Genomic DNA, 22,244 nt, shown 5'->3' with positions numbered 1-22,244 from the left:
GACAACGTATGTGGAATGAATAACGCCTGGTGCACACAGAATAGCCCAAATGGAACTCGTCGGAGTCACGAGATTTTGATTCGTCGCTTGCAATTTGTGTCCAACGTAGCTGAATAGAATTTCGCATACTTGAGTGTGGCACATCAGTAAACCGTCAACAAAGTTTTGACAGTCAGAAGCGGCAACTCGGCGTCCACTTCGCCATGTGATCTCCTAGGACATAGCTGTTTCATTTTGAAAATGATCAAGTGGGTTGAGTTCATTAGCTCTACACAAATATGAGCTTCCGGTCATCTGAGGAGGAATTTCACACAGAAAACGTGGTGTGTTGTGAGAAACTAAGCAATGTGACAGGTCTGCACTACATTTTGCATTTATTCGTAGGATGTCGCCATCAGGAGAAACTAAACAGACATTCCAAGGATCGGAGCGTGGAATGATGGATCCATTAATCTGGCAGGAAGACTAGATAATTTAAAACGGAAAATGGATGGGTCGAATTTAGCTGTAGTAGGTATTAGTGAGGTTCGTCGGCAGGAGGAACAGGATATCTGATCAGGTGAATGCGGGGTTTTAAACACAGTCACACAGAGGTAATGTAGGAGTGGTTTTAATAGCGAATAAGAAAATAGGAATTCGGGTAAGCTAATAGAAACAGCACATCCATGGATCCATCCATTACCCCAACCAAAACATACAAGAAGGCGCAAGGAATGTTTTAAGAAAAAAGAGAGTTCTAAGAATAGTTAGACAACTTCTGCATCAATATTTATACTGCACTAGAAACGAAACCTCTACGGGTAATTAAATCACATTACCATTTGTTTTATGAGATAAACCACGGAAAAGGTTTTCAATTACTAATCCTTTGACTTTGGTATTTAATTTGAGCGTATCTCTGGTCAGGAAGTCGTGGTATAAATGTTCGATTAATCCCACTAAGAAATAAAATGAAGGAAATCGGTAATATGTATTGTGACTGTATGGGAACTTACGTCTACGCGTACACTTCTCTCCAACGAAAAGTTAATAGTCGATTTCAGACTCATGTAACAGCATAAGATTAGAAAGTATTACTTCCTCGCAAATCGTAAGACATTGTATCACCTACCTATACGACAATTTCAATCAGTGAGAATTACAGTTCAACAACAATTTATACCATATGCCAAGCTCTTAGTGAAATCATTCTGGAAACTGTGTGTCCAGTCATGGTGTTGGATGGCTTACCTCTCCTGGAAGACCTGAAACATAGAATTTGAAACATCACATAAGCAGCTGCTCATACTTTCTAAAACTAGCAATTATGTTATGTAATCCTGCTTCGCGTGTCGTCGATTACATGCAAAATCACTCCTGGAACCAAGTCCAGTGTGACACCACTGTACTACACAGTACGATCAAAGACAGTAGGAAATATTTAATTTCTTTAAGTAGCAACCTTATCATAAAGAGATGCATGTAGTTTTATACTATTGCAAAGACAGACAGCTGGAGATTGTGAAACTATTAATAACCTGAGCACTAGTTATTCCTTTCCGTAACTTTATTTGCACACTATCACATCTGAAGACATCAGTCCTATGGTTTTTCAAATGGAACCGTAAGGTTCCAGAAACGTTAACAAGTGTCGAACATGTATGACATACATACACTACTGGCCATTAAAATTTCTACACCAAGGAGAAATGCAGATGATGAACTGGTATTCATTGGACAGATATAATACACTAGAACTGACATGTGATTACATTTTCACGCAATTTGGGTGCATATATTTTGAGAAATCAGTACCCAGAATAACCACCTCTGGCCCTAATAACGGTATTGATACGCTTGGTCATTCAGTCAAACAGAGCTTGGATGGTGTGTACAGGTACAGCTGTCCATGTAGCTTCAAAACGATACTACAGTTCATCAAAAGTAGTGACTGCCGTATTGTGACGAGACAGTAGCTCGGCCGCGATTGACCAGACGTTTTCAATTGGTGAGAGATCTGGAGAATGTTCTGGCCAGGACATCAGTCGAACATTTTCTGTTTTCAGAAAGGCCCATACAGGGGCTGCAACATGCGCTCGTGCATTATCCTGCTGAAATGTAGGGTTTAGCAGCGATCGAATGAAGGGTAGAACCACTGGACGTAACACATCTGAAATGTAAAGTCCACTGTCCAAAGTGTCGTCAATGCGAACGAGAGGTGACCGAGATGTTTAACCAATGGCAACCCATACCATCAAGCCGTGTGATACGCCAGTATGGCGATGACGAATACACGCCTCCAATGAGCGTACACCACTATGTCGCCAAACAGGGATGCGACCATCATGATGCTGTAAACAGCATCCGAAAAATTACGTCTTGCCATTCGTGCACCGGGGTTCGTCGTTGAGTACACCATCGCAGGCGCTCCTGTCTGTGATGCAGCGTCAGGGGTAACCGCAGCCATGATCCCCGAGCTGATAGTCCATGCTGCTGTAAACGTCGTCGAACTGTTCGTCCAGATAATTGTTGTCTTGCAAACGTTCCCATCTGTTGACTCAGGGATCGAGACGTGGTTGCATGCTCCGTTACAGCCATGCGGATAAGATGCCTGTCATCTCGACTGCTAGTGATAGGAGGCCGTTGGGATCGAGCACAGCGTTCCGTATTACCCTCCTGAATCCACCGATTCTAAATCCTGCTAACAGTCATTGGATCTCGACCAACTCGAGCAGCAATGTCGCGATACGATAAACCGCAATCGTCATAGGCTACAATCCGACCTTTATCAAAGTCGGAAACGTGAAGGTACGCATTTTGTCCTCCTTACATGATGGATCACAACAACGTTTCACCAGGCAACGCCGATCAATTGCTGCTTGTGTATGAGAAATCGGTCGGAAGCTTTCCTCATGTCAGCACGTTGTAGGTATCGCCGCCGGCGCCAACCTTGTGTGAAAACTCTGAAAAGCTAATTATACGCATATCACAGCATCTTCTTCTTGTCGGTTAAATTTCGCGTCTATAGCACGTCATCTTAGTTATGTAGCAATTTTGATGGCCAGTAGTGTATGTAGGCGGAAACGATGAATGAAAATTTGTACCCGGTCTCCTGCTGAATAGGTAGAGAGGTCTGAGACTTGAAATGATCCCTAGAAACATATAATATCATTCGATTAAACCACTAATACCTGGGTGTCAGGCACCATCCTTAGTTTCGTTCGATGCTGAAATACTATTGCAGTACATTTATATAGCCTCTGAATTTGTGGCCGAGTTTAGGAAGAACACCAAGTGGACTGAGATGTTGATGGGAATTTGGATTGAAGAGAGGTGCGACAAGGTGGTACCTGCAGGTGTGCCAGGAAAATGTGACAGGGTGACGCAGTGGTAGCGCATTTGCCTAATGAGCTCCTATCCAGGTTTCCGTCCCGAACTTGGTACAAATTTTGATTCGTCACTTGTGTCTGAATATTAACTCTGTATTTGCCAATGGAATTCATGTGTATCTACGTTGGTAAATCACAACTTGAGCTTAACCATGAGTTTATAGTACAATGCAAATCCCCATTAAGCCCTAAAACGATTTTAAGTAATTAATCAAAATGTTTATAGATATAATTGAGCATCAACTTAGCAGATTCTTACTTGATGCTAATACTGATTCATAAATACACTGTAGCGCCAAATAAACCGGTATAGGCAGGCGTATTCAAATACAGAGGTATGTAAACAGGCAGCATACGGCGCCAGAAAACACGTGTCTGGCGCAATTGCTAGATCGGTTACTGCTGCTGCAATGGCAGGTTATCAAGATTTAAGTGAGATTGAACGTGGTGCTATAGTCGGCGCAGGAGCGATGAGACACTGCCTCTCCGAGGAATATCAGGAATCCGGTAAAACATAAAATCTCCGATATCGCTGCGGCTGGAAAGAGATCGTGCAAGAACAAGAGCAACGACGTGATTTATGTGCAACCCTTCCGCAAATCGCTGCAGATCACAATGCTGGGCCATCGACAAGTGTCAGCATGCGAACCATTAAATGAAACATCATCGATATTGACTTTCCGAGCCGATGACCCACTCATAAACCCTTGATGACTACACTACACACGAGCTTCGCTCCTCGCCTGTTCCCCTCAACACCGACATTAGACTGTTGATTACTGGAATCATGTTGCCGCTTTGGACGAGTCTCGTTTCAGATTGTATCGATTTGTACGTGCACGGAGACAACCTCATGAATCCATTGACCCTTCATGTCAGCAGGGGACTGTTCAAGAAGGTGGAGGCTCCGTAATGGTGTGGGGCATATGCAGTTGGATTGATATGGGACCACTGATACATCCACAAACTACTCTGACGGGTGACACGTACTCCAACGTACTATCTGATCACCTGCATCCATTTATGTACATTGTGCATTCCGACGGACTTGGGAGATACCAGTAGGATAATGCGACACCCCACACGTCCAGAAATGCTACAGAGTGGATCCAGGAACACTCTTCTGGGCACCAGACTCACCAGACATGAATATTTTTGAGCATATCTCGGATGCCTTACAACGCGCTGTTCAGAATAGATCTCCACCGCCTCCTATTCTTACGGATTTATGGACAGCCGTGCAGGATTCATGGTGTAAGTTCGCTGCAGCACTACTTCAGACATTTGTCGTGTGCTTGCCACGCCGTTGTGCGGCACTTCTGTGTGCTCTCGGTGGGCCCTACACAATATTAGGGAAGTATACCAGTTTATTTGGCTCTCCAGGTATAGTGTCACTAAGTCACAAATAAATAGGAAACTCAACACACAGGATTTATGTATATCTGCAGATTGAAATTTGTACCAAGGTCAGAATTTTAACCCGGTCTCCTGTTCACCAGGCAAATGCGCTAACCACAACGGCCGCCTAACACAGAGGCATTGAGTATTCTAGCACGTCTCCCTCCTCAATCTGAATTCCCATTGATGCCTCAATTCTCTTGGTGATAAGCTGGAGACCCAGGTTCGAATCCCAGGAATAGTATAAATTTTCATTCGTCCTTTAGTCTTCATATACATCACTGGTATTTGAGAATTGAAGAGATGTCTGGGACGATAGAATTCCCTTTGACTAAAGCACCGTTTCCTAGGTTTCAAGTAAGATGCTACCTTTCGTTCGCTGCTGAGATGATATACCTATGCAGATGGAGAGACTCAGCAAATCTGTTCGAGCTTACGGAGAATACCAAGCGGGCTGAGACGTGCTTGGATAATCCCTGTAGTTGTGCAAATCCACTGAGCTAGTGTGGCATAATGGATACCGTTTCTGCCCAGTAACCAGGAAAACTAGGTTCGAATCCCGACCTTGGTAAAAATTTTAGTTCCTTGTTCGTCTGCATCTATTGTATCATAAATGTTTGAGAGATGAAAACGTCTCTGGGACCACATAATTTCATTTGACTAAGGATTCAGTATAATCTGTTTCGTTGTTTTGGGTTATGCGAGCACTCGAAGTAGGGGTGGCTCGAGTAGTATGTAGATGGAGCAAAGAAGGATGTTGGGAAATTTCGACGGTCATTTCTAGTCACTGCTTTGCATTTACCTTCATACGATCCATTTTGCAGACTGTACTTGTACCGGTACGCTAGTCTGGTATGGAATTACTGATGTACATCAGCAGGATTTTTATATTGCTACCGTTTCAGATGTGTGATTCATTTTATCTTAACCATCATTATTATTATCACTCGCAATGCCAAGAGTAGGGTCGGGGTGGGGGTGAGGGTACCTTATGGCCACCCTTTGAAAGTATTGTAATATAGTGCGGTACACTTTATTTTAAAATTCTGCTAAAAAATTATCATGGACTCATCTGTAAGTTTCCATCAATGTTTCTAACCTTTCAGTTACACAACCGAAAGTATAAGTCTAAGTAGTAGCAATGACCTAACATGATGAACTACATATTCCACATTTTTGTGTTCAAAATCCTACATACGAACCAATATCTCTTTAAAAAGGATGTTATGAGAAACAGCCAACAACAACTAACAAAACAGGTATTTTTAATTTTTTGTGTTGGTTATACAGTACACCCTTCTTCCCCTCGGTAGTACACGTTGTTGAAAGTTTGTTGTTAAGTGTGCTACAAGATATTTTATGCCTACACAACCTCTTAAGGACATATGTTGCTAACATAAATCATCTTCACTTAACAAATTATTTTCCTTTAATTTTTTTAATGAGTGGGCGTAAATTACCTCCCCAAACCACTTGATAACACATGTGACTGAAAATGATTTGGTATTTCTACGGTTAATAATTAATACCAGACACAGGCTGTCGAGACTAATGAACGTACTTGACATAATGTTTGCTAGAAAACTTACTGAAGATTCCGCCACCAGATGATCCCGATCCACCACCGGATGATTCAGATCCGCTTTCAGATGATCCTGAACCAGATGAGAAGATGCTGAACGGATTCTGGAAAATAACCAGACATTGGTAGCATGTACTCTGTGGAGTATGCATATCACAATCTATCATGCAAAATAATGTGAAAATATCTGGATCAGTCACTGATATTTCGTAGATGTAAATAAAATTATGCTTTCATTTCTAATTTTTGATCGTTTATCACGGAACGTACATCGAACAGTTGGGATCACAGACATGTTAAAATGAAGGTTACAATATAGTTACTTTAATAACGAACTAGAAGATATCTGTATTGAAGATTGATGTCTAATTTGTATATACATATCATATGTGGAAACGGATTTCTTGATAACGTTAGTACTGAAAGGATTCTACCCATGAAAATATTGTACGATGATTTGTTGCTGCGGATAAGACTTTACTCGACGATTCTTTTGCAAAAACGAAAATCCGGTACAAAACGTCTGTAACAGAGCTGCAAAAGAAACTACTGAAGTCTACGACAAATTTTGAGGAGAGTGTTATTAGACCTGCTAAAGTGTTTCTGTGTTTATCGCCTTGTAAAGTATAAACCAATAGGTAGGAAAAGCTAAGGAAATTTTCTAAACAGTTATATGAATAATAGAGTTGCAGTGCAAAAACGATTACAATCTTTCATTTGGGTATTGCACCCGGCTACCGGCTTGCCACGACGGTGAGATAAAGGAAATGAAGAAGGAATAGACACATACATTGCTCTGAACACATTTGCCTTCTCAGATCGATACATAGTCCAACATCTGAAGTTATGAGTAGAAGAACAACGTTTCCAATCCTCTAAATAATTCAGATGGAGATGGATTCTTTTGATAACTGACACACTACGCACACTTACAACAGCATTTTTTACACTACGCACACTTAAAACAGCATTTTTTACGTAGTACGAGACAGCCTGGAAATGGCTTCATACTGGTCGACAATTATTCAACTATATGAAATAAAATCATCATAAGTTCTGATCGGTTTGTGTTAGGACGTTCACACTACACGGTTGGCCGCAGGGGCATGATGGGCATTGTTTGGGTTGGTTTAGCTACAAAGCCTTCTTTCATTTGGATGGATTTGTCAATAAGCAAACTTGGCACGTTTAGGGGACTGAGAATCAACATTTCGCTATTGAGAAGTCTCTTCACCCTCAACGGGTGCCTTTTTGGTGCGCAACGTCCAGTCACAGAATAATCGGTGCGACGTTCTTTGATGGCACAGTGACTACCGAAAGGTACGTGAAGGTGTTGGAAGATGATTTCAATCCCATTATCCAAAGTGACCCTCATTTCGACAATAAGTGGTTCATGCGAGATGAAGCTCGACCCCATCGAAACAGGAGAATGTTTGATGTCTTGAAGGAACACTTTGGGGACCGCATTCTGGCTCTGGGGTACCCAGAGGCCACTGGAATGGGCCTCGATTGGCCGCCATATTCTGCGGATCTGAACACATGCAACTGATTTTTGTGATGCTACACTACTGGCCATTAAAACTGCTATACCAAGAAGAAATGCAGATGATAAACGGGTATTCATTGGACAAACATATTATACTAGAACTGGCATGTGATTACATTTTCACGCAATTTGGTAGCATTGATCCGGAGAAATCAGTACCCAGAACAACCACCTCTGGCCATTATAAGGGCATTGGTACGCCTGGGCATTGAGTCAAACTGAGACTGGATGCCGTGTACAGGTACAGCTGCCCATGCAGCTTCAACACGATACTACAGTTCATCAAGAGTAGTGACTGGCGTATTGTGACGAGACGGTTTCTCGGCCACAATTGACCAGACGTTTTCAATTGGTGAGAGATGTGGAGAATGTGTTGTCCAAGCAGCAGTCGAACATTTTCTGTATCCAGAAAGGCAAATACAGGACCCCCAATATGCGGTCGTGCATGATCCTTCTGAAATGTAGGTTTTCACAGGGATCGAATGAAGGGTAGAGCCGCGGGTCGTAACACATCTGAAATGTAAAGTCCACTGTCCAAAGTGTCGTCAATGCGAACAAGAGGTGACCGAAAAGTGTAACCAATGGCTACCCATACCATCACGCCGGCTGATACGCCAGTATGGCGATGAGGAATACACGCTTCCAATGAGCGTTCACCGCGATGTCGCCAAACACGGGTGCGACCATCATGGTGCTGTAAACAGAACCTGTATTCATCCGAAAAATGACGTTTTGCTATTCGTGCACCCTGGACTGATTGCTGAATTCCATTTCCCGTTTTGAAAAATACCGCAACAAGTGTTTCGATGGAATCAAACATAGTAAAATACTGGTTGTGGATGAAAGTGAAATTGTAGCCTATTGAATGTGAATCAAATGTACTAAAATTGTAACTTACTGTATATGTTGGAAACGCAGGAAATAACTCAACTGAAAATGTAACCAACATGTGAGTTCAGAATGAGATTTTCACTCTGCAGCGGAGTGGAGTGTGCGCTGATATGAAACTTCCTGGCAGATTAAAACTGTGTGCCCGACCGAGACTCGAACTCGGGACCTTTGCCTTTCGCGGGCAAGTGCTCTACCAACTGAGCTACCGAAGCACGACTCACGTCCGGTACTCACAGCTTTAGTTCTGCCAGTATCCGTCTCCTACCTTCCAAACTTTACAGAAGCTCTTCTGCGAACACAGTTTTAATCTGCCAGGAAGTTTCATATCAGCGCACACTCCGCTGCAGATTGAAAATCTCATTCTGGAAACATCCCCCAGGCTGTGGCTAAGCCATGTCTCCGCAATATCCTTTCTTTCAGGAGTGCTAGTTCTGCAGGTTCGCAGAAGAGCTTCTGTAAAGTTTGGAAGGTAGGAGACGGATACTGGCAGAACTAAAGCTGTGAGTACCGGACGTGAGTCGTGCTTCGGTAGCTCAGTTGGTAGAGCACTTGCCCGCGAATGGCAAAGGTCCCGAGTTCGAGTCTCGGTCGGGCACACAGTTTTAATCTGCCAACAAATGACTTAAAAGAGCAGTTGAATGGAAAGGAGACTGTCTTGAAAGGATGATGTAACATGAACGTAGAAAGGGCAATGGAATGTAATCGAATTAAGTCATTAGATGCTGACGGAGCTGTATTAGGAAATGAGGCTGAGTAGTAGATGAGTCTCACTATTTGGGCAGTAAAATGATTGATAGAAGCCTAATTAACATCGAATTGAGATTTAAGCGTTAGGACGTCTTTCCTGAAGGTATTTCTCCGGCGAGTAGCTTTGTATAGAAGTGAAGCGAGGACTGTAAATAGTTCAGATGAAAAGGGAAGAATGCTGAAGGTTAGCTATATGGATGATGTAACTAATAAGGAAGTACTGAAGTGGGCAGAAAAGAATTATATGACACCGTTTCACTAAAAGAATCGGTAGATGGTACACATTCCAAGACATCAGGGCATTGTCATCTTAGCATTAGAGGAAAGTATGAGAGATAAAAACTACAGAGGAAAGCAAAGAGATGAATACAGTAAGCAGTTTCAAATTGGTGTAAGTGGCGGTAGTTATTCGGAGGTACAGAGATTTGCACAGGATAGGGTGGCTGTGAGAACTGCATCAAACCAGTATTTCGATAGGTGTCAAGAAAAACAACACAAGCATTTCAAACTTAGCAATTACTTATCAATAATGCGGAAATAAGTCATAAATGAAACGTTTGTCGGATTCCATCTTCATCTGTGGGTAGCCTTTTGCCAGTTGTATAACAGGCTGGCAAGATTCAAGTTAAAGGTTTGCAAGAGGACACTGAACCAGGCGCAATTGGTACTACTATAATCTATCGGTCCTTGCAGGACAATGCAGGGAACTAACATGTTCTGAAAAGCCGCATGCGGAAAATGTGATTTTTATTTATCTCATATCTCGGGTTCTGTTGATGACAGCGGTGAGAGGTGACGAGTTCCGGTTATCCATTATTCTAGCGACCATTTGTATACCTATCGGAAGAACAGTCATACTGTAGCTATGCTACAGTTAAGGGTCAAAAATTTAAACGTGAAACTCTTCCTCCAGTCCAGGCAAATTGAGCAAATCGGTCTCCACTTTTGCGTTATGTGTGGTATAGGATGGACCTCAAACTACTTACAAAAGCACTGTCAGTTCATGAGCAGTACCTGAGATAACCCCAGAAAACCACAAGTTTTGAGTAATAAAAGTACAAGTGGCGGGGATGGCTAAGTCTGTAATTTCTATTAATGTCAAATCGTCTAAATTTTAACCATGTGTTCTTAAGGTAACGTTCTCGCGAAAACACGAAATTTTTTCGTTGTCATTATCTTTTACCGAGAGCCAGAGTTGAGAGTTACCGTACTCATAGCGGAAATATGCACCTAATATCCGGTTTGAGGCGTAAATGTTGTTCAAATTGACGTAGTAAACAAATGGAAAGGTTTATGGGGTTATGACAAGGGTTCTGAGGTCATCAGACTACCGTTTTAGTACCCATTTTTTCAGTAATGAAACGTCATGGCGCACTTTCATTGTGAGACACTGCCAGTTGGAGAGAAAGAGAGAGGAAGTGAAAAAGATAGATGTGTGGATGAAGACAGCAGGAATGTGAGCCAAAGACAAAAGAGGTGGTGACTGAGAAGTAGTGGCAGTAAAAGAGAAAGAGAAATGAGTGAGATAGTAGCAGTGGTAGTTGAAGTAGAGGAAGAAAGAAGAGATACTGGAAATGAAAAAGGTATGGGTGGAGAACCCCCACCATGACTGACGAACTTAAAAATGAAAAAAAAATTGCCCACTTTTACCCATCCCTTACAAACACATGTTAAAGTTTCCAGGGCTAGGGGTCAAAAGCTCGAACAAACCATCCAAAGTATGTGAAGAGGAGACACTGGTGATTGAAGAGGAAGGCCGCAGACTGTAAACGAGAAAGAAACTGAGCGGAGGGAAAGGGAATGAGGCAAAGACAACGGCAGTGGAACAGAGAGACAGTGAAAGTGGCAGAGAAGGAGATGGTAGTAAGGCAGAGAGAGAGAGAGAGAAATAACAAAGACAGTGACATTGGGAGAGACAGAGAGAAGAAAGTACCAATGGGAGAAACAGGAGGCAGTACCACTGTGTGAGAGGTGCTGAGTACTGAGGCTTCGCTACAAAGGGATATTGGACAAGAGGACTTAGAAAGTTCCATATTCAAACTTTTCTGTATGAATCACTTAAAACGGGCATATCTGCTATTTTTGTCCTCCGTCAGGAGCATTTTTCAAGTGACGCACATACACGTACAATCTCCTTGTCTAGAAGCTGTAAATTAAAGTACCCCACTGCATTTTTCTGCCTGTATATGAACGCTAATTTCACTTACAACAGCCGAAATTTTGATAAGATATTTACTAGAGGGTACATTGCTTTGCGAGAAAGGTTCGTATACTTATTTATTAACTTTGGATGCAGACTAGCTGAAGAATGATGAAATACAGTCTCCCGCCAGATTTCTTATGTCCGTATGTGCAGGCTATTCTCAAGGGAGACTGGATTTTCCTCCCTGGGTCTTCGATACGCGGCTCGCACTGTTTGTGGGTTGTGGTGTGGCAGTACAGCAAGGGGTGGATGCTGGTTAAATTGTTTAATTTATATGAAAATGATGACACGCAGTTACCTGCCCACGTTCCCGGGTTTTTTATCATAAGTCTGCGCTGTAAAGGAAATTGGTGCAGCGCCATGTAAGTCGTACGGCCATTGATTTCTTAGTGCTAACCATACAGTCGAGGCGGATCGCTAGTCTTACATAAGCAAAGGTTGTTACATGTTAGGAGCTGACGACGTCCTTCTTAATTTACGTCACTGTTATCGTCTCTGTGTTAAAAAATTAACTTTCTACTGCTTTGTAATGCTTAATTCATCTGATATAATGATGCAATAGTCATTCGCGTTAAGAAAATCTGGGTCAAGTGTCACGCTTCTCTATAACGTGACTACGTTGAAAAAATGCGTAAGCATATTAAAACATATTGGGATAGTGTGTAGCGCCTATCAAATAAGTATCAAATTCAGTGGACTCTGAAAGCTTTTCTCTTCAACAGCGTCTAGGTATAAGCACATGGGTTTTCTTGTTGTGGGGGATGTATCATTAGTTTTGCTACTAAGTTAGTGCTAATCCACATTCGACTCCTCTTTAATCAGTTATAAAGATTAAATGAGAAAACTGGAAACATTATTATCTTAGAAGATGGTTCTGAAGTTATATGAGCCTAACATTCATTTCAACAGCGATGCTTTATACTGGCGCTCAAAGATAAAAATTTATAAATCTGAGTTTAACTATAGTGATGTACATATAAGATACTTATTATAAAAGTAGATACTTCCCTGGGTGGGTGCTTTACATTGACACATGGGTCGAATAACTGTCAGGAAGTACTTCAATTTGCGATGAAAATGACTGAAGTCAGTATCAACGTATCTCGTTAGAAGTGAATGGAATTCTTACCGGGAAGCCAGAAACTGAAAAAAAGAGAGAATCGGTGTTAATTGTTAATACACAGTGCATTTGGTAGTACATTCTATGTTTGTGCAAGATTTGGCATAAGAATTAATGACAGTTTACTAAGATTCTCAAAATGTTTTACTAAATTACTCTCTTGCCCTAGTGTCATTGAAAATTTTAGAAAACGAAGCAAATAACTTTTTGTGAATATTCCTGCATTTAATGAAATCCCTAGCAAATTTGGTAAGTGTGGCACAAGTCTCTTGTTCTTTGATTTCTAAATGTAGTTCACAATTCAATATGTGGGCGTAAAGCGGTGTGGAGAAAAAGTGGTAAGGCTGTAGCAGTAGTATTCGAATTCTTGACGTATCAGATGATTACGAAACGCGTTTAGACCCTGCACTTGCAATACCTGTCACCACTTTACACGTTGAAGTAAATGTTTTATTAAATTTTCTTTGATTTTTTTCATCTGCGCTGGTATCACTGAGTAGTGCTGTAAACACAGAACGTGAAAAATGTATACCACAATGCACAGTCTTGTTCCTCCATTCAGACTACATAATTTAGCGATACTGTACACTATCAAACCGAAGAGGAGAATTCTTCTCTCATAGAACTTTTTCTGCAGACAAATGCAGCGCAATAAATTCACCTGAAACCCATCATGGTAATCCAATGTACATCAAAGCTGGCATATCAGATAGATTTTAATCCGTTCTCTTTCATCTCAGTACAACAATTTTCACAATTAATAGTGCATGACTTCCCCTTAGCTTTGTAGAGTTTAATGTAATATCAGGTATGAATCGATGGTTTTCTACCTAATTGATGCAGATAATTAATTTTAACACCTGACTACTCCAACCGTTTCACGTCTCATGCAATAGCCGTCAATTTCACATAGCGGAATCTCCAACAGATGGACTGTACGTAATTCTTTTCATATTGTGGTTAGTCAGTGAGGTTTGAGTTACAGGTTTTAAATTGTGTAACACGGATACATGGTTTACACTCTGTACTCGCATTCGGAATAGTGGTTACTGGGAAATGTGGCCAAGTAGTTACCACGCTGGACTCCCATACAGGAGGGTGGCATTTCAGTTTCCGTCCGGGCTTCCAGACGTATGTTTTCTGTGATTTCCACATATTACATTAAGCAAATATCGTGATGGTTCCTGTGACGTGATCAAGATTGCAATCCTTTCACATTCTTGTCAATTTCGGACATTTAATGACCCCTTCCAGTATCAGGCGTTAAAGCCCTTCCTTTCCTTCCGTCTCCCCTTCCTTGCGGATTTCAATTAACGTTTACAAGCAACTGTACTTCGAGTAGTTAGTATGAAGAGTGCTTGATAACTAACTGTAGCTGGGGAAGAAGTTACATAGCCTCTTTTGAAGTTGGAGACTTTCAGTCCTTGCTTATACTTATTGCGAAAATTTATTCATTAGAACCGACGGAAGTGGTATGAATACACAGAACACTGAGTTAGTAAGTAAAGATTGTCAGCTATTGTCACAAATAGATCTGCGACTGTCTGACATTAACTGTCGAGTTCCATCGAACGTTCTCCTGTCTAGTCTCAGATACTGGAAACCTTTCAGAGCTCCATCCAGATTCCGCCTTCTGTAGAGGTAATTTCTGTCACCTACAGTCTTATGGTCGTGCAATTTTTACAGTCGTTAGTACCAAATGTTAAATGGCTTTTGGCTATAACTTCTTTAAGGTCTTGTGCAACAATTCTTCTTTTTGTAACGTTAATAAATTAATTGGTACTAATCTAACAAAGCCCTCGTTTTCCCCTAATTGCTGTTGTAAACTGACTTTAATTAAGGTTTCAAAAATTGCAATATAATTAACTTTTCAGATAGGGAAGTTTCGATTTTATTAAAATAAATGATTGCACACCATTACAGTAATTTAATATTTGCTAATCAAATGATATTTTGCAACGGCGATGAGTAAATGTATTTATTGTGACTGTCGTTTACAGAATTGCCCAAATCCACTCCACACAGTTTCATTTAGTTCGAGCCGTTCATTGAACTTTGTACACACGAAAGTACGAATTTGTCCCACACTTCTGCAAGTATACACTGTGATTATAGTTAAAGCTGCAGTTCTAAAACGCTGTAAGAAGATGAGCCACTGCTCAGAATTACGTCAAATTTGAACAGAATATTATCCAATAAAGGGGAAACGTTATAGAAACAAAAGAAAAAAAGATTTATCAGTAGACGGTGCTGTAAGCGACAGAATATGCAAGATAAATTAAGTAGGATACATAGCTGCCTCAACCTGCATTTGAGGCGCTTGACTTCACGGTTTTAACACAGGACCACGTGCTGCTGTCGAAGGTCTTACACAAAAACGGTGAACGAGCGCCGGTAGCTCGGCACAAAAGTTCCGGGCATGAAAAAGTCGTTTGTCCGAAATCTGCCACGGATCTGGAGAGAATGATTGTCAGCTTCGGTGAAAAAGGCTCTTTTCAAGTGCAGCGTGAGAGAGGCAGGAAAACAGTTGATCCGACGCCAGTGTAAGATATGGCCACAGCATTTCAGGAGGTGTCGAGTGCGATCATACAATTTACAAACAGATTTCTGCTCCAGAATTTCTTCCTCCAACTAAAGTGGGCAATGGATGACCATGAAACATTCTGTGGACAGACGAAGCCTATTTCCATCTTCAATGGCTTGTCAATACACGAAACTGCAAAATATGGGCTATGAAAATCGGCTCGCAAATCAGCCGGTACCGGTTCATTCTGGAAAGGTAGCTGTGTGGTGCGATCTGACGGCATCATTTATCATCGGACCATATTTTTTTGATCGATACTGCGGATTCTGTTACTTTTACTTCTGCTAGTATATGCTATGAGAATCTTTTGTATACCAACTTCACTCCAACCCTTTAACAGCATGGTTAACAACCAATTTCATTGATTCTTTTTATGGGGATTTTGGCCTCACGGCAGTTAATAACTGATTCATTGATGCTATTCCTGCGATTTTTCCCTGAACGTGTTACAACCCTGCTGTACTGAATGTGCTCATCTAACGAACAGTGCCACAACTGCTGAATACGAAACTTGTTTGGTTTTTAAACTGGACACACAGTATGGTTGGTTTAAACTGTAGCTCAAACCATAACCATCTTACTACGCTTCATCTGTCGTTTATAGTCAAATCTATTTGTGTTATGACACTTACAGCCCCATCTAGTGGGAAGATTTTTTTTCCCACGACGTTTCCTCCCTTTCGGTAATATTTGTTTTTCTAATTTGAAGCCATTCAGAGCAGTAGTTATCTTTTTACAGAGTTTTGAAACTGGAACTTTACTTGTAATCTCCATGTTTAGTCAGTTAATGCAATAGCTGCTGTTGCTGTACAGCGTCGCAGATGACCCAAGATTGTTTGAAAATTCGTCACAAAGATGGAGTCTTTAATACATCTCACAAAAGAGAATTAATTCACGTTCTGTTAGATGATGTTGGAAGCCAGTGACGAAATACAAGATTCAAAAGCCCTTTCCACTGTACGAGGTGAAGTGCCATACCCTCAGACTTTCGGGTTCTGTTCCGCCACAGGTATTACTAAATTTTTCTGAGTTTCGCGTTTCTAAAAAAAATGGCTCTAAGCAGTATGGGACATAATATCTGAGGCCATGAGTCCCCTAGACTTAGAACTAACGAAACCTAACTTAAGGACATCACACACATCCATGCCCGAGGCAGGATTCGAACCTGCGACCTTAGCACCAGCGTGATTCCGGACTGAAGCACCTAGAACCGCTCTTCCACAGCAGCGGGCACGCGTTTCGAGGTGAGCCAAGTATCTGTAATGTTTTGTACCATGTATTAGGACTCAGGATGAGAGAAAGGAACGTTTCTCAGATAACAAGCTGTAGGTGTGGCATAGCATCATGCCATTCTCCCTTAATCCCTTAACAAATTATCTCGCTTCGTCTACTTTCCCTGCAGTTGCTATTGTTCCAACGCTGCCTTTTAACTTGGCGCCTGCAACTGTGTCTGAATGAATAGAAACTGGTCACCGTAGTCTGATGTGTCAAGCTATTGATGAACAGAGCTGACGTGACGGGAGCCTCCGAGCTGGCACTAGAGAGGGGCTGCTTGCCACATATCCAGCCTTGACTCTGCTGGAAGGTCTGGAACATAATTAACAGAGCAAAATGGGGGAGCCATACTGTCGTAATGATGACCTGGATTATACCAAGCCTGGGACTGCCCCAATTCCGAGCCTTTGAGATTAGGGATGATGTTCTGTCAAAGGAAATTGGCTCCGGTGACCCTAAATACCATCTGTCCCAGATGTGCTGTACCTGTCATCGGAAGCCAGCTTTGAGCTATTCTCCACAACAGTTGTCGATATGCTGTAGATCACCAGTCTGGTTCAACCAGACGCTTCCTGCACGGTCGGTCCTGACGACGCTGGGGGGCCACCTGGTGGCTGACGGTCCAATCTCGGGTTGCCCAACCAGGGGGCCCACGATGCGCACTTGGATGTGACTCACTGCGGAGCCAATGTCTGCCCTGTGTGCTAGCACTCCACCACCGTAGGCTTGAAGCAATGCATCGCTGCCTCTGCGTCCTGCACTGGTGGTCCTTTGAATGCATCCGATTGAGTACCTCTTGTACAAAGAAGTACACCAGAGCCGTCCGGCTTGATCGTCTTGCTACTGAATCAATCGTCTCTGTGCGTTGGCCTCCTGCCTTCGCCTGACGGAACGCTACGCTCACCAAGAGGCTGACGAAACAACTCTGTCACCGCTGGCGGCTGTCTGACAACTTGTGAGCCAGCCATCTGCTGAGACCACGTGCTGACGAAGCATGTATCAACATGCGGAGTCAGCTGTGCTACCTGGCACTGAATTTACTTCAACTGCTGTACTGCTTGTGAATAATAAACAGGCTGTTATTTTCCATTATGTTTCCATTAACTCACAAAAATCGTCCACCTGGCATTACATACTTGCTGCTGCGGCAACCAGTCTGCCTTCCCATTTCTACCACCAATGGTATAAATAAACTAGCTATCCTGACTCCTTGCACTATTATGTCACATGAGAATCTAAGGGACCTATGGCACCGAGATAAATTCTTTACAAAGTTACGACCTAAGCACAGAAACAATCTTTTTTTGAAAGTACTTACCCTCCGTCTCTAAGGATATACTTGGCTACATGACTGTACCCTTCTTTCTATTGTATTAACTACGCTAACCAACAAAATCTCAGCAATCTCTAGCTCAAAACGTGTCTTCATTTCCCAATGGAGTTGCTTAAACTACCATTTTGGTAACCTAAACAGTAAATGAACTTACGAAACGGTGGTGACCCAGATCCACCAAAGGCGCCATTTATTGCCTGCAACAATATAAAAAAAATGTCGTTAGTTCATAACATAAAAATGTGAGTTTCATTACAACTCAGAATTTGTTAGTAGCGTATGAAACACCAGCTGGTGTTCTTCTGGCGAGATTATTTGACAGTACATAGGCATAGACAATGAAGAAGAGTAGTTTCACACGGTAGACCACATACACATTACCAGTAATGATCTATCCACATGGAGCAATTGAAATGAAACTTGTTGACGGCTCGAGTTGGTGGATGGTCGCTCGGGAATCGTTTTCTCCGTACTTGAATGGTATGCCTCAGGATGTAAAGTGACTCATCACTAAATCGTTCGCAAAGTGTTAGCAATCGCCTCCAGTGACTCGACGTCTGCGTTGCCAATCGACAAGACTAAGGTTGTCTCTTCGAACATAATCTAGTGTTGTTTTACTTTCGAAATGAACGGGTGAATTTTGAACACTAACTTTAAACAACAAAAATCTCATAGGCTACTGCAGGAGGGATTCTACGGAACAAGTGCCGTGTGATGTGGGAAAAGAAGTTGAAAAGCCGGTATGTAGTATACTTTACATATGCTCTTTGAAAAAAATTGCATAAATGGGATCAAATATGCAAGGAAAGATAAATCATATCTGGGGTACAAACAATCATGTTGGTGGAACATCCGCAACTTAGCATCATACCAGAAAAATACAGGTTCAGTTGTAAAGGTCTTTTATTATCTCACGACCGGTTTCGGGCTCTACCCATCTTCTGGTATCGTAACCTGATACTGTGACCCCCGAGCGCCGCGGTGGATGTGTACTAGGCGCGCAGAGCAGGTACGCAGCACACCGCGCGTAGTACACGTCAGAGCACCAAGTTACGACACCTGAAAATAGCATTATAGGAGCACGAAATTGTGATAATAAAAGAACTTTACAACTGAAGCGGTATTTTCAGGCTCTCGCACCCTTTGTTATTGTAAGCATTCGCTCATTTTTGGCTCCGTAGATTGTGAGGCGTACCGTTTAAGTCCTTCACGCAATTACTTATTAAAAGCTATACCTAAGCCCAAAGGTACAAAGGAACGTGCTACGTTTTCTTGGGTCGAGGTTCTGCGACCATAATCAAAAAACCAGACTGCAAAATTTGTCACGCTCAATAATTCGTCACGTTATTGAAACGGAAACACGCGTCCATCGCACTGTTTCGCCAAAATACTACAAGCTACTTAATCACAATTGGGGGACCTCGTTTCAGTATTACTTTAGGTGACAGAGAAACCATAAATCTCTTATAACTCTGAACAGAATGGCGTTCACATCTACATCTACGTACATATTCCGCAAGTCACCGAACGATGCGTGGTGGACCGCAACTAGTCCTTTCCTTTCCTATTCCGCTCGCAGATAGAGCGAGGGAAAAACGACTGTCTGTATCCCTCCGCATTAGTCCAAATTTCTCGTATCTTATCTTCGTCATCCCTACGCGAAACATATATATTGCCAGTAGTAGGATCGTTCTTCAGTCACCTTCAAATAACGCTTCTCTAAACTTTTCAGTAGTGTTTTTCGAAATGAATGTCTACTTCCATCCAGGGATTCCCATTTGCGCACGCGAAGTACGTCCGTAACACTTAAATGCTGATCGAAGCCACCGTTAACAAATCTAGCAGCTGGCCTCAGAATTGCTTCGCTTTCTTCCTTCAATCCCAAACGCTCGAGCAGTACTCATTTACAGATGAACTACACATTCCTAAAATTATCCAATTAACCGAAGTCTATCATTCGCCTTTCCTACCACGAACCACACATGTTCGTTCTATTTCATATCGCTTCGCAACAATACGCCCACATATTTGAGTAACGTAACTGTGTCAAGCAGGACGCTACTAATGCTGTATCCGAACATTACGGGTTTGTTTTCCCTACTTATCCGCATTAACTTACATTTTTCCACATTGAGAACCAGCTGCCATTCAGCACACGAACTAAACCTACAGTCACTTATCTTCGACACATTCTTGCGCACCAAGACGTTATCAGCGGACAACCGCAGACTCCTGCCCATTCTTCCTGGCAGATCATGATGTATACAGAAAATAGCAACAATCCTATGACACTTTCCTGGAACTCGTGATGTTACCCCTGTTTACCATGAATACTTGCTGCCGAGGACAGCATACTGGGTACTATTAGGTAAGAAGTCTTCAAGCCAGTCACATAAATGGGAACCTATTCTGTATGCCGGTACCTTCGTTAACAGTCTGCAGAGGGGTACAGTGTCAAATGCTTTACGTAAATTTTGAAATATGGAATCTACCTGTTGTCCTTCATCTATAGTTTGTAGGTTTCGCACCAGCGATGCTTTCTAAAACCGTGCTGATTCGAAGACATGAGATTTTCGATTCACGATACGTTCTAGAATTCTGCAGCAAACCGACGTTAAGGATATAGTACTGTAATTGTACAGGTCCGTTCTTTTATCTGTTTGTATACAGGAGTCACCTGCGGTTTTTTTTCCAATCGCTTGGCACTTTGCACTTGTCGACAGAATGGCGATAAATCAAAACTAAGTAAGTGGCTATTGACGTAGGGTACTCTTCGGTAGACCCTTTTGGGATTCCATCCTGACCTGGAGACTATTTTTTTTCTTTTAGTTGCTTCTCTAATGCTTGTTACTGTGTCATCCATACGGGACTCTGTCGTACGGTCAAACGACAGTAAGTTTGTGCGATTGTCCTGCGTGGTTTCTTGAACGTGGACTCTAAAACTTCGGCCTGCCTTTTGCCATCTTCTATTGCCAAACCAGACTGGTCAGCCAGTGACTAGATGAAAGCATTAGACCGGCTTCGCGATTCTGCATAGGACCAGAATTTTTTCGGGTTCTCCGATAGATTATTACGCTAGATATGACGATGCTTCGCGCATACATATTTTCACAGACGCACGAATATCTACCAATCTTTGCCTGTCGTCATTATCGCTTGCTCTATGAATCCAGACTGCAACAGTCTTTGGTTCTTCAAAATTTTCCGAATTTTTTCATTAAAACTCGGTGAGTCTTCTCCGTCCTTGATTCACTTTCTAGGAACATAGCGATCCTCTAAAGAGCAGCGAATTTTGTATCTCAGTGTTGCAGCACCTTCATTGCTATAAAGCGCCTGCAGTTTGTTCCTCTCGACTTATGGATGAATCCCGAAAAATCTTCGCTTTCTCATTTGTGTGTAATAATAGAGTATCACATCTTCACCTGAACTTGAATCTCTAGTCGACACGTCTAGTGTAACGAAAAGATGGCAGGGTGGGAAACAATATGTTCCATGTCCTTCACACTCGCCAAAGGCGAGTTTCGACCTTTGTGGAACCGTATTGGCAGCCAATCGGTAACCAGCCATCGATGTAGATCGACTCCCCCTTCTCTTCCTTTTCAGTCACACTGTGTGCGGACAGGCTAAGGCTCTTTGGCTGTCTGTCAGAGTTTTATGCTATTTGGCAAATGGACAAAGATTTTTGAGGCAGAATGAGTCACCCTTTTCTATGCCAAAAGTCAAATTTAACCCAGAATCGTGAAGATCGTCCTTCCTTTTAGAGTTGTAATTATGAACTTTGCCTACAGTTTTGAGGTGGGATGGGAACCTATTCCGTATAACAGATTTCATAAGTGAATCTATGTATTGGGAAGGTACTATGAATATCCCGAGTTTCTTAAGTACATGTCTGTAAGATGATCTTGGATGGGCTCCAGTTATTATTCTGGTTACACGATTTTATGATATGTCTAATTTTTCTTTTAACGATGAATTACACCAAAATATGATGCCCTATGAAAACAGTGAGTGTAAATAGGCATACTAGGCAAATTTATTGACATGTTTGTCACCAAAATGTGCAATAACCAAAATAGTATAAGTAGCTCATCATGAGAGTTTAAGTAGATGATCAATGTGTTTCCTCCGTATCTATATCTCATCAGTGCACACACGTAGAAAACTTGTTTATTCTGCCTTAGCCACAGACTTCTGCTC

General features: G+C 42.0%; 1 protein-coding gene and 1 long non-coding RNA gene across 2 annotated transcripts in view; both read right to left on the bottom strand.

Moving 5' to 3' along the window:
• Positions 1 to 1,228: 1,228 nt before the first annotated feature.
• On the bottom strand, positions 1,229 to 12,878 carry LOC126284236 (uncharacterized). Its single transcript, XR_007551451.1, has 3 exons — positions 12,865 to 12,878; positions 6,356 to 6,452; positions 1,229 to 1,244 (listed from the first exon to the last, which is right to left on the bottom strand). It is a non-coding gene; the product is annotated as an uncharacterized LOC126284236 (long non-coding RNA).
• A 5,261-nt stretch (positions 12,879 to 18,139) lies between these two features.
• The window catches only part of LOC126285161 (uncharacterized), a 56,001-nt gene continuing 51,896 nt past the window's right edge, over positions 18,140 to 22,244 (bottom strand). Inside the window, exon 7 of the mRNA XM_049984472.1 lies at positions 18,140 to 18,244. Within this exon, the coding sequence (XP_049840429.1) occupies positions 18,140 to 18,244 (105 nt within the window). The remainder of the gene's footprint in view (positions 18,245 to 22,244) is intronic.

Source organism: Schistocerca gregaria, chromosome 8 (genome assembly GCF_023897955.1).
Source record: "Schistocerca gregaria isolate iqSchGreg1 chromosome 8, iqSchGreg1.2, whole genome shotgun sequence".
Taxonomy (NCBI): domain Eukaryota; kingdom Metazoa; phylum Arthropoda; class Insecta; order Orthoptera; family Acrididae; genus Schistocerca; species Schistocerca gregaria.
Note: the sequence above shows the minus strand (reverse complement) of the source record. Positions and strands in the feature narration are given on the sequence as shown.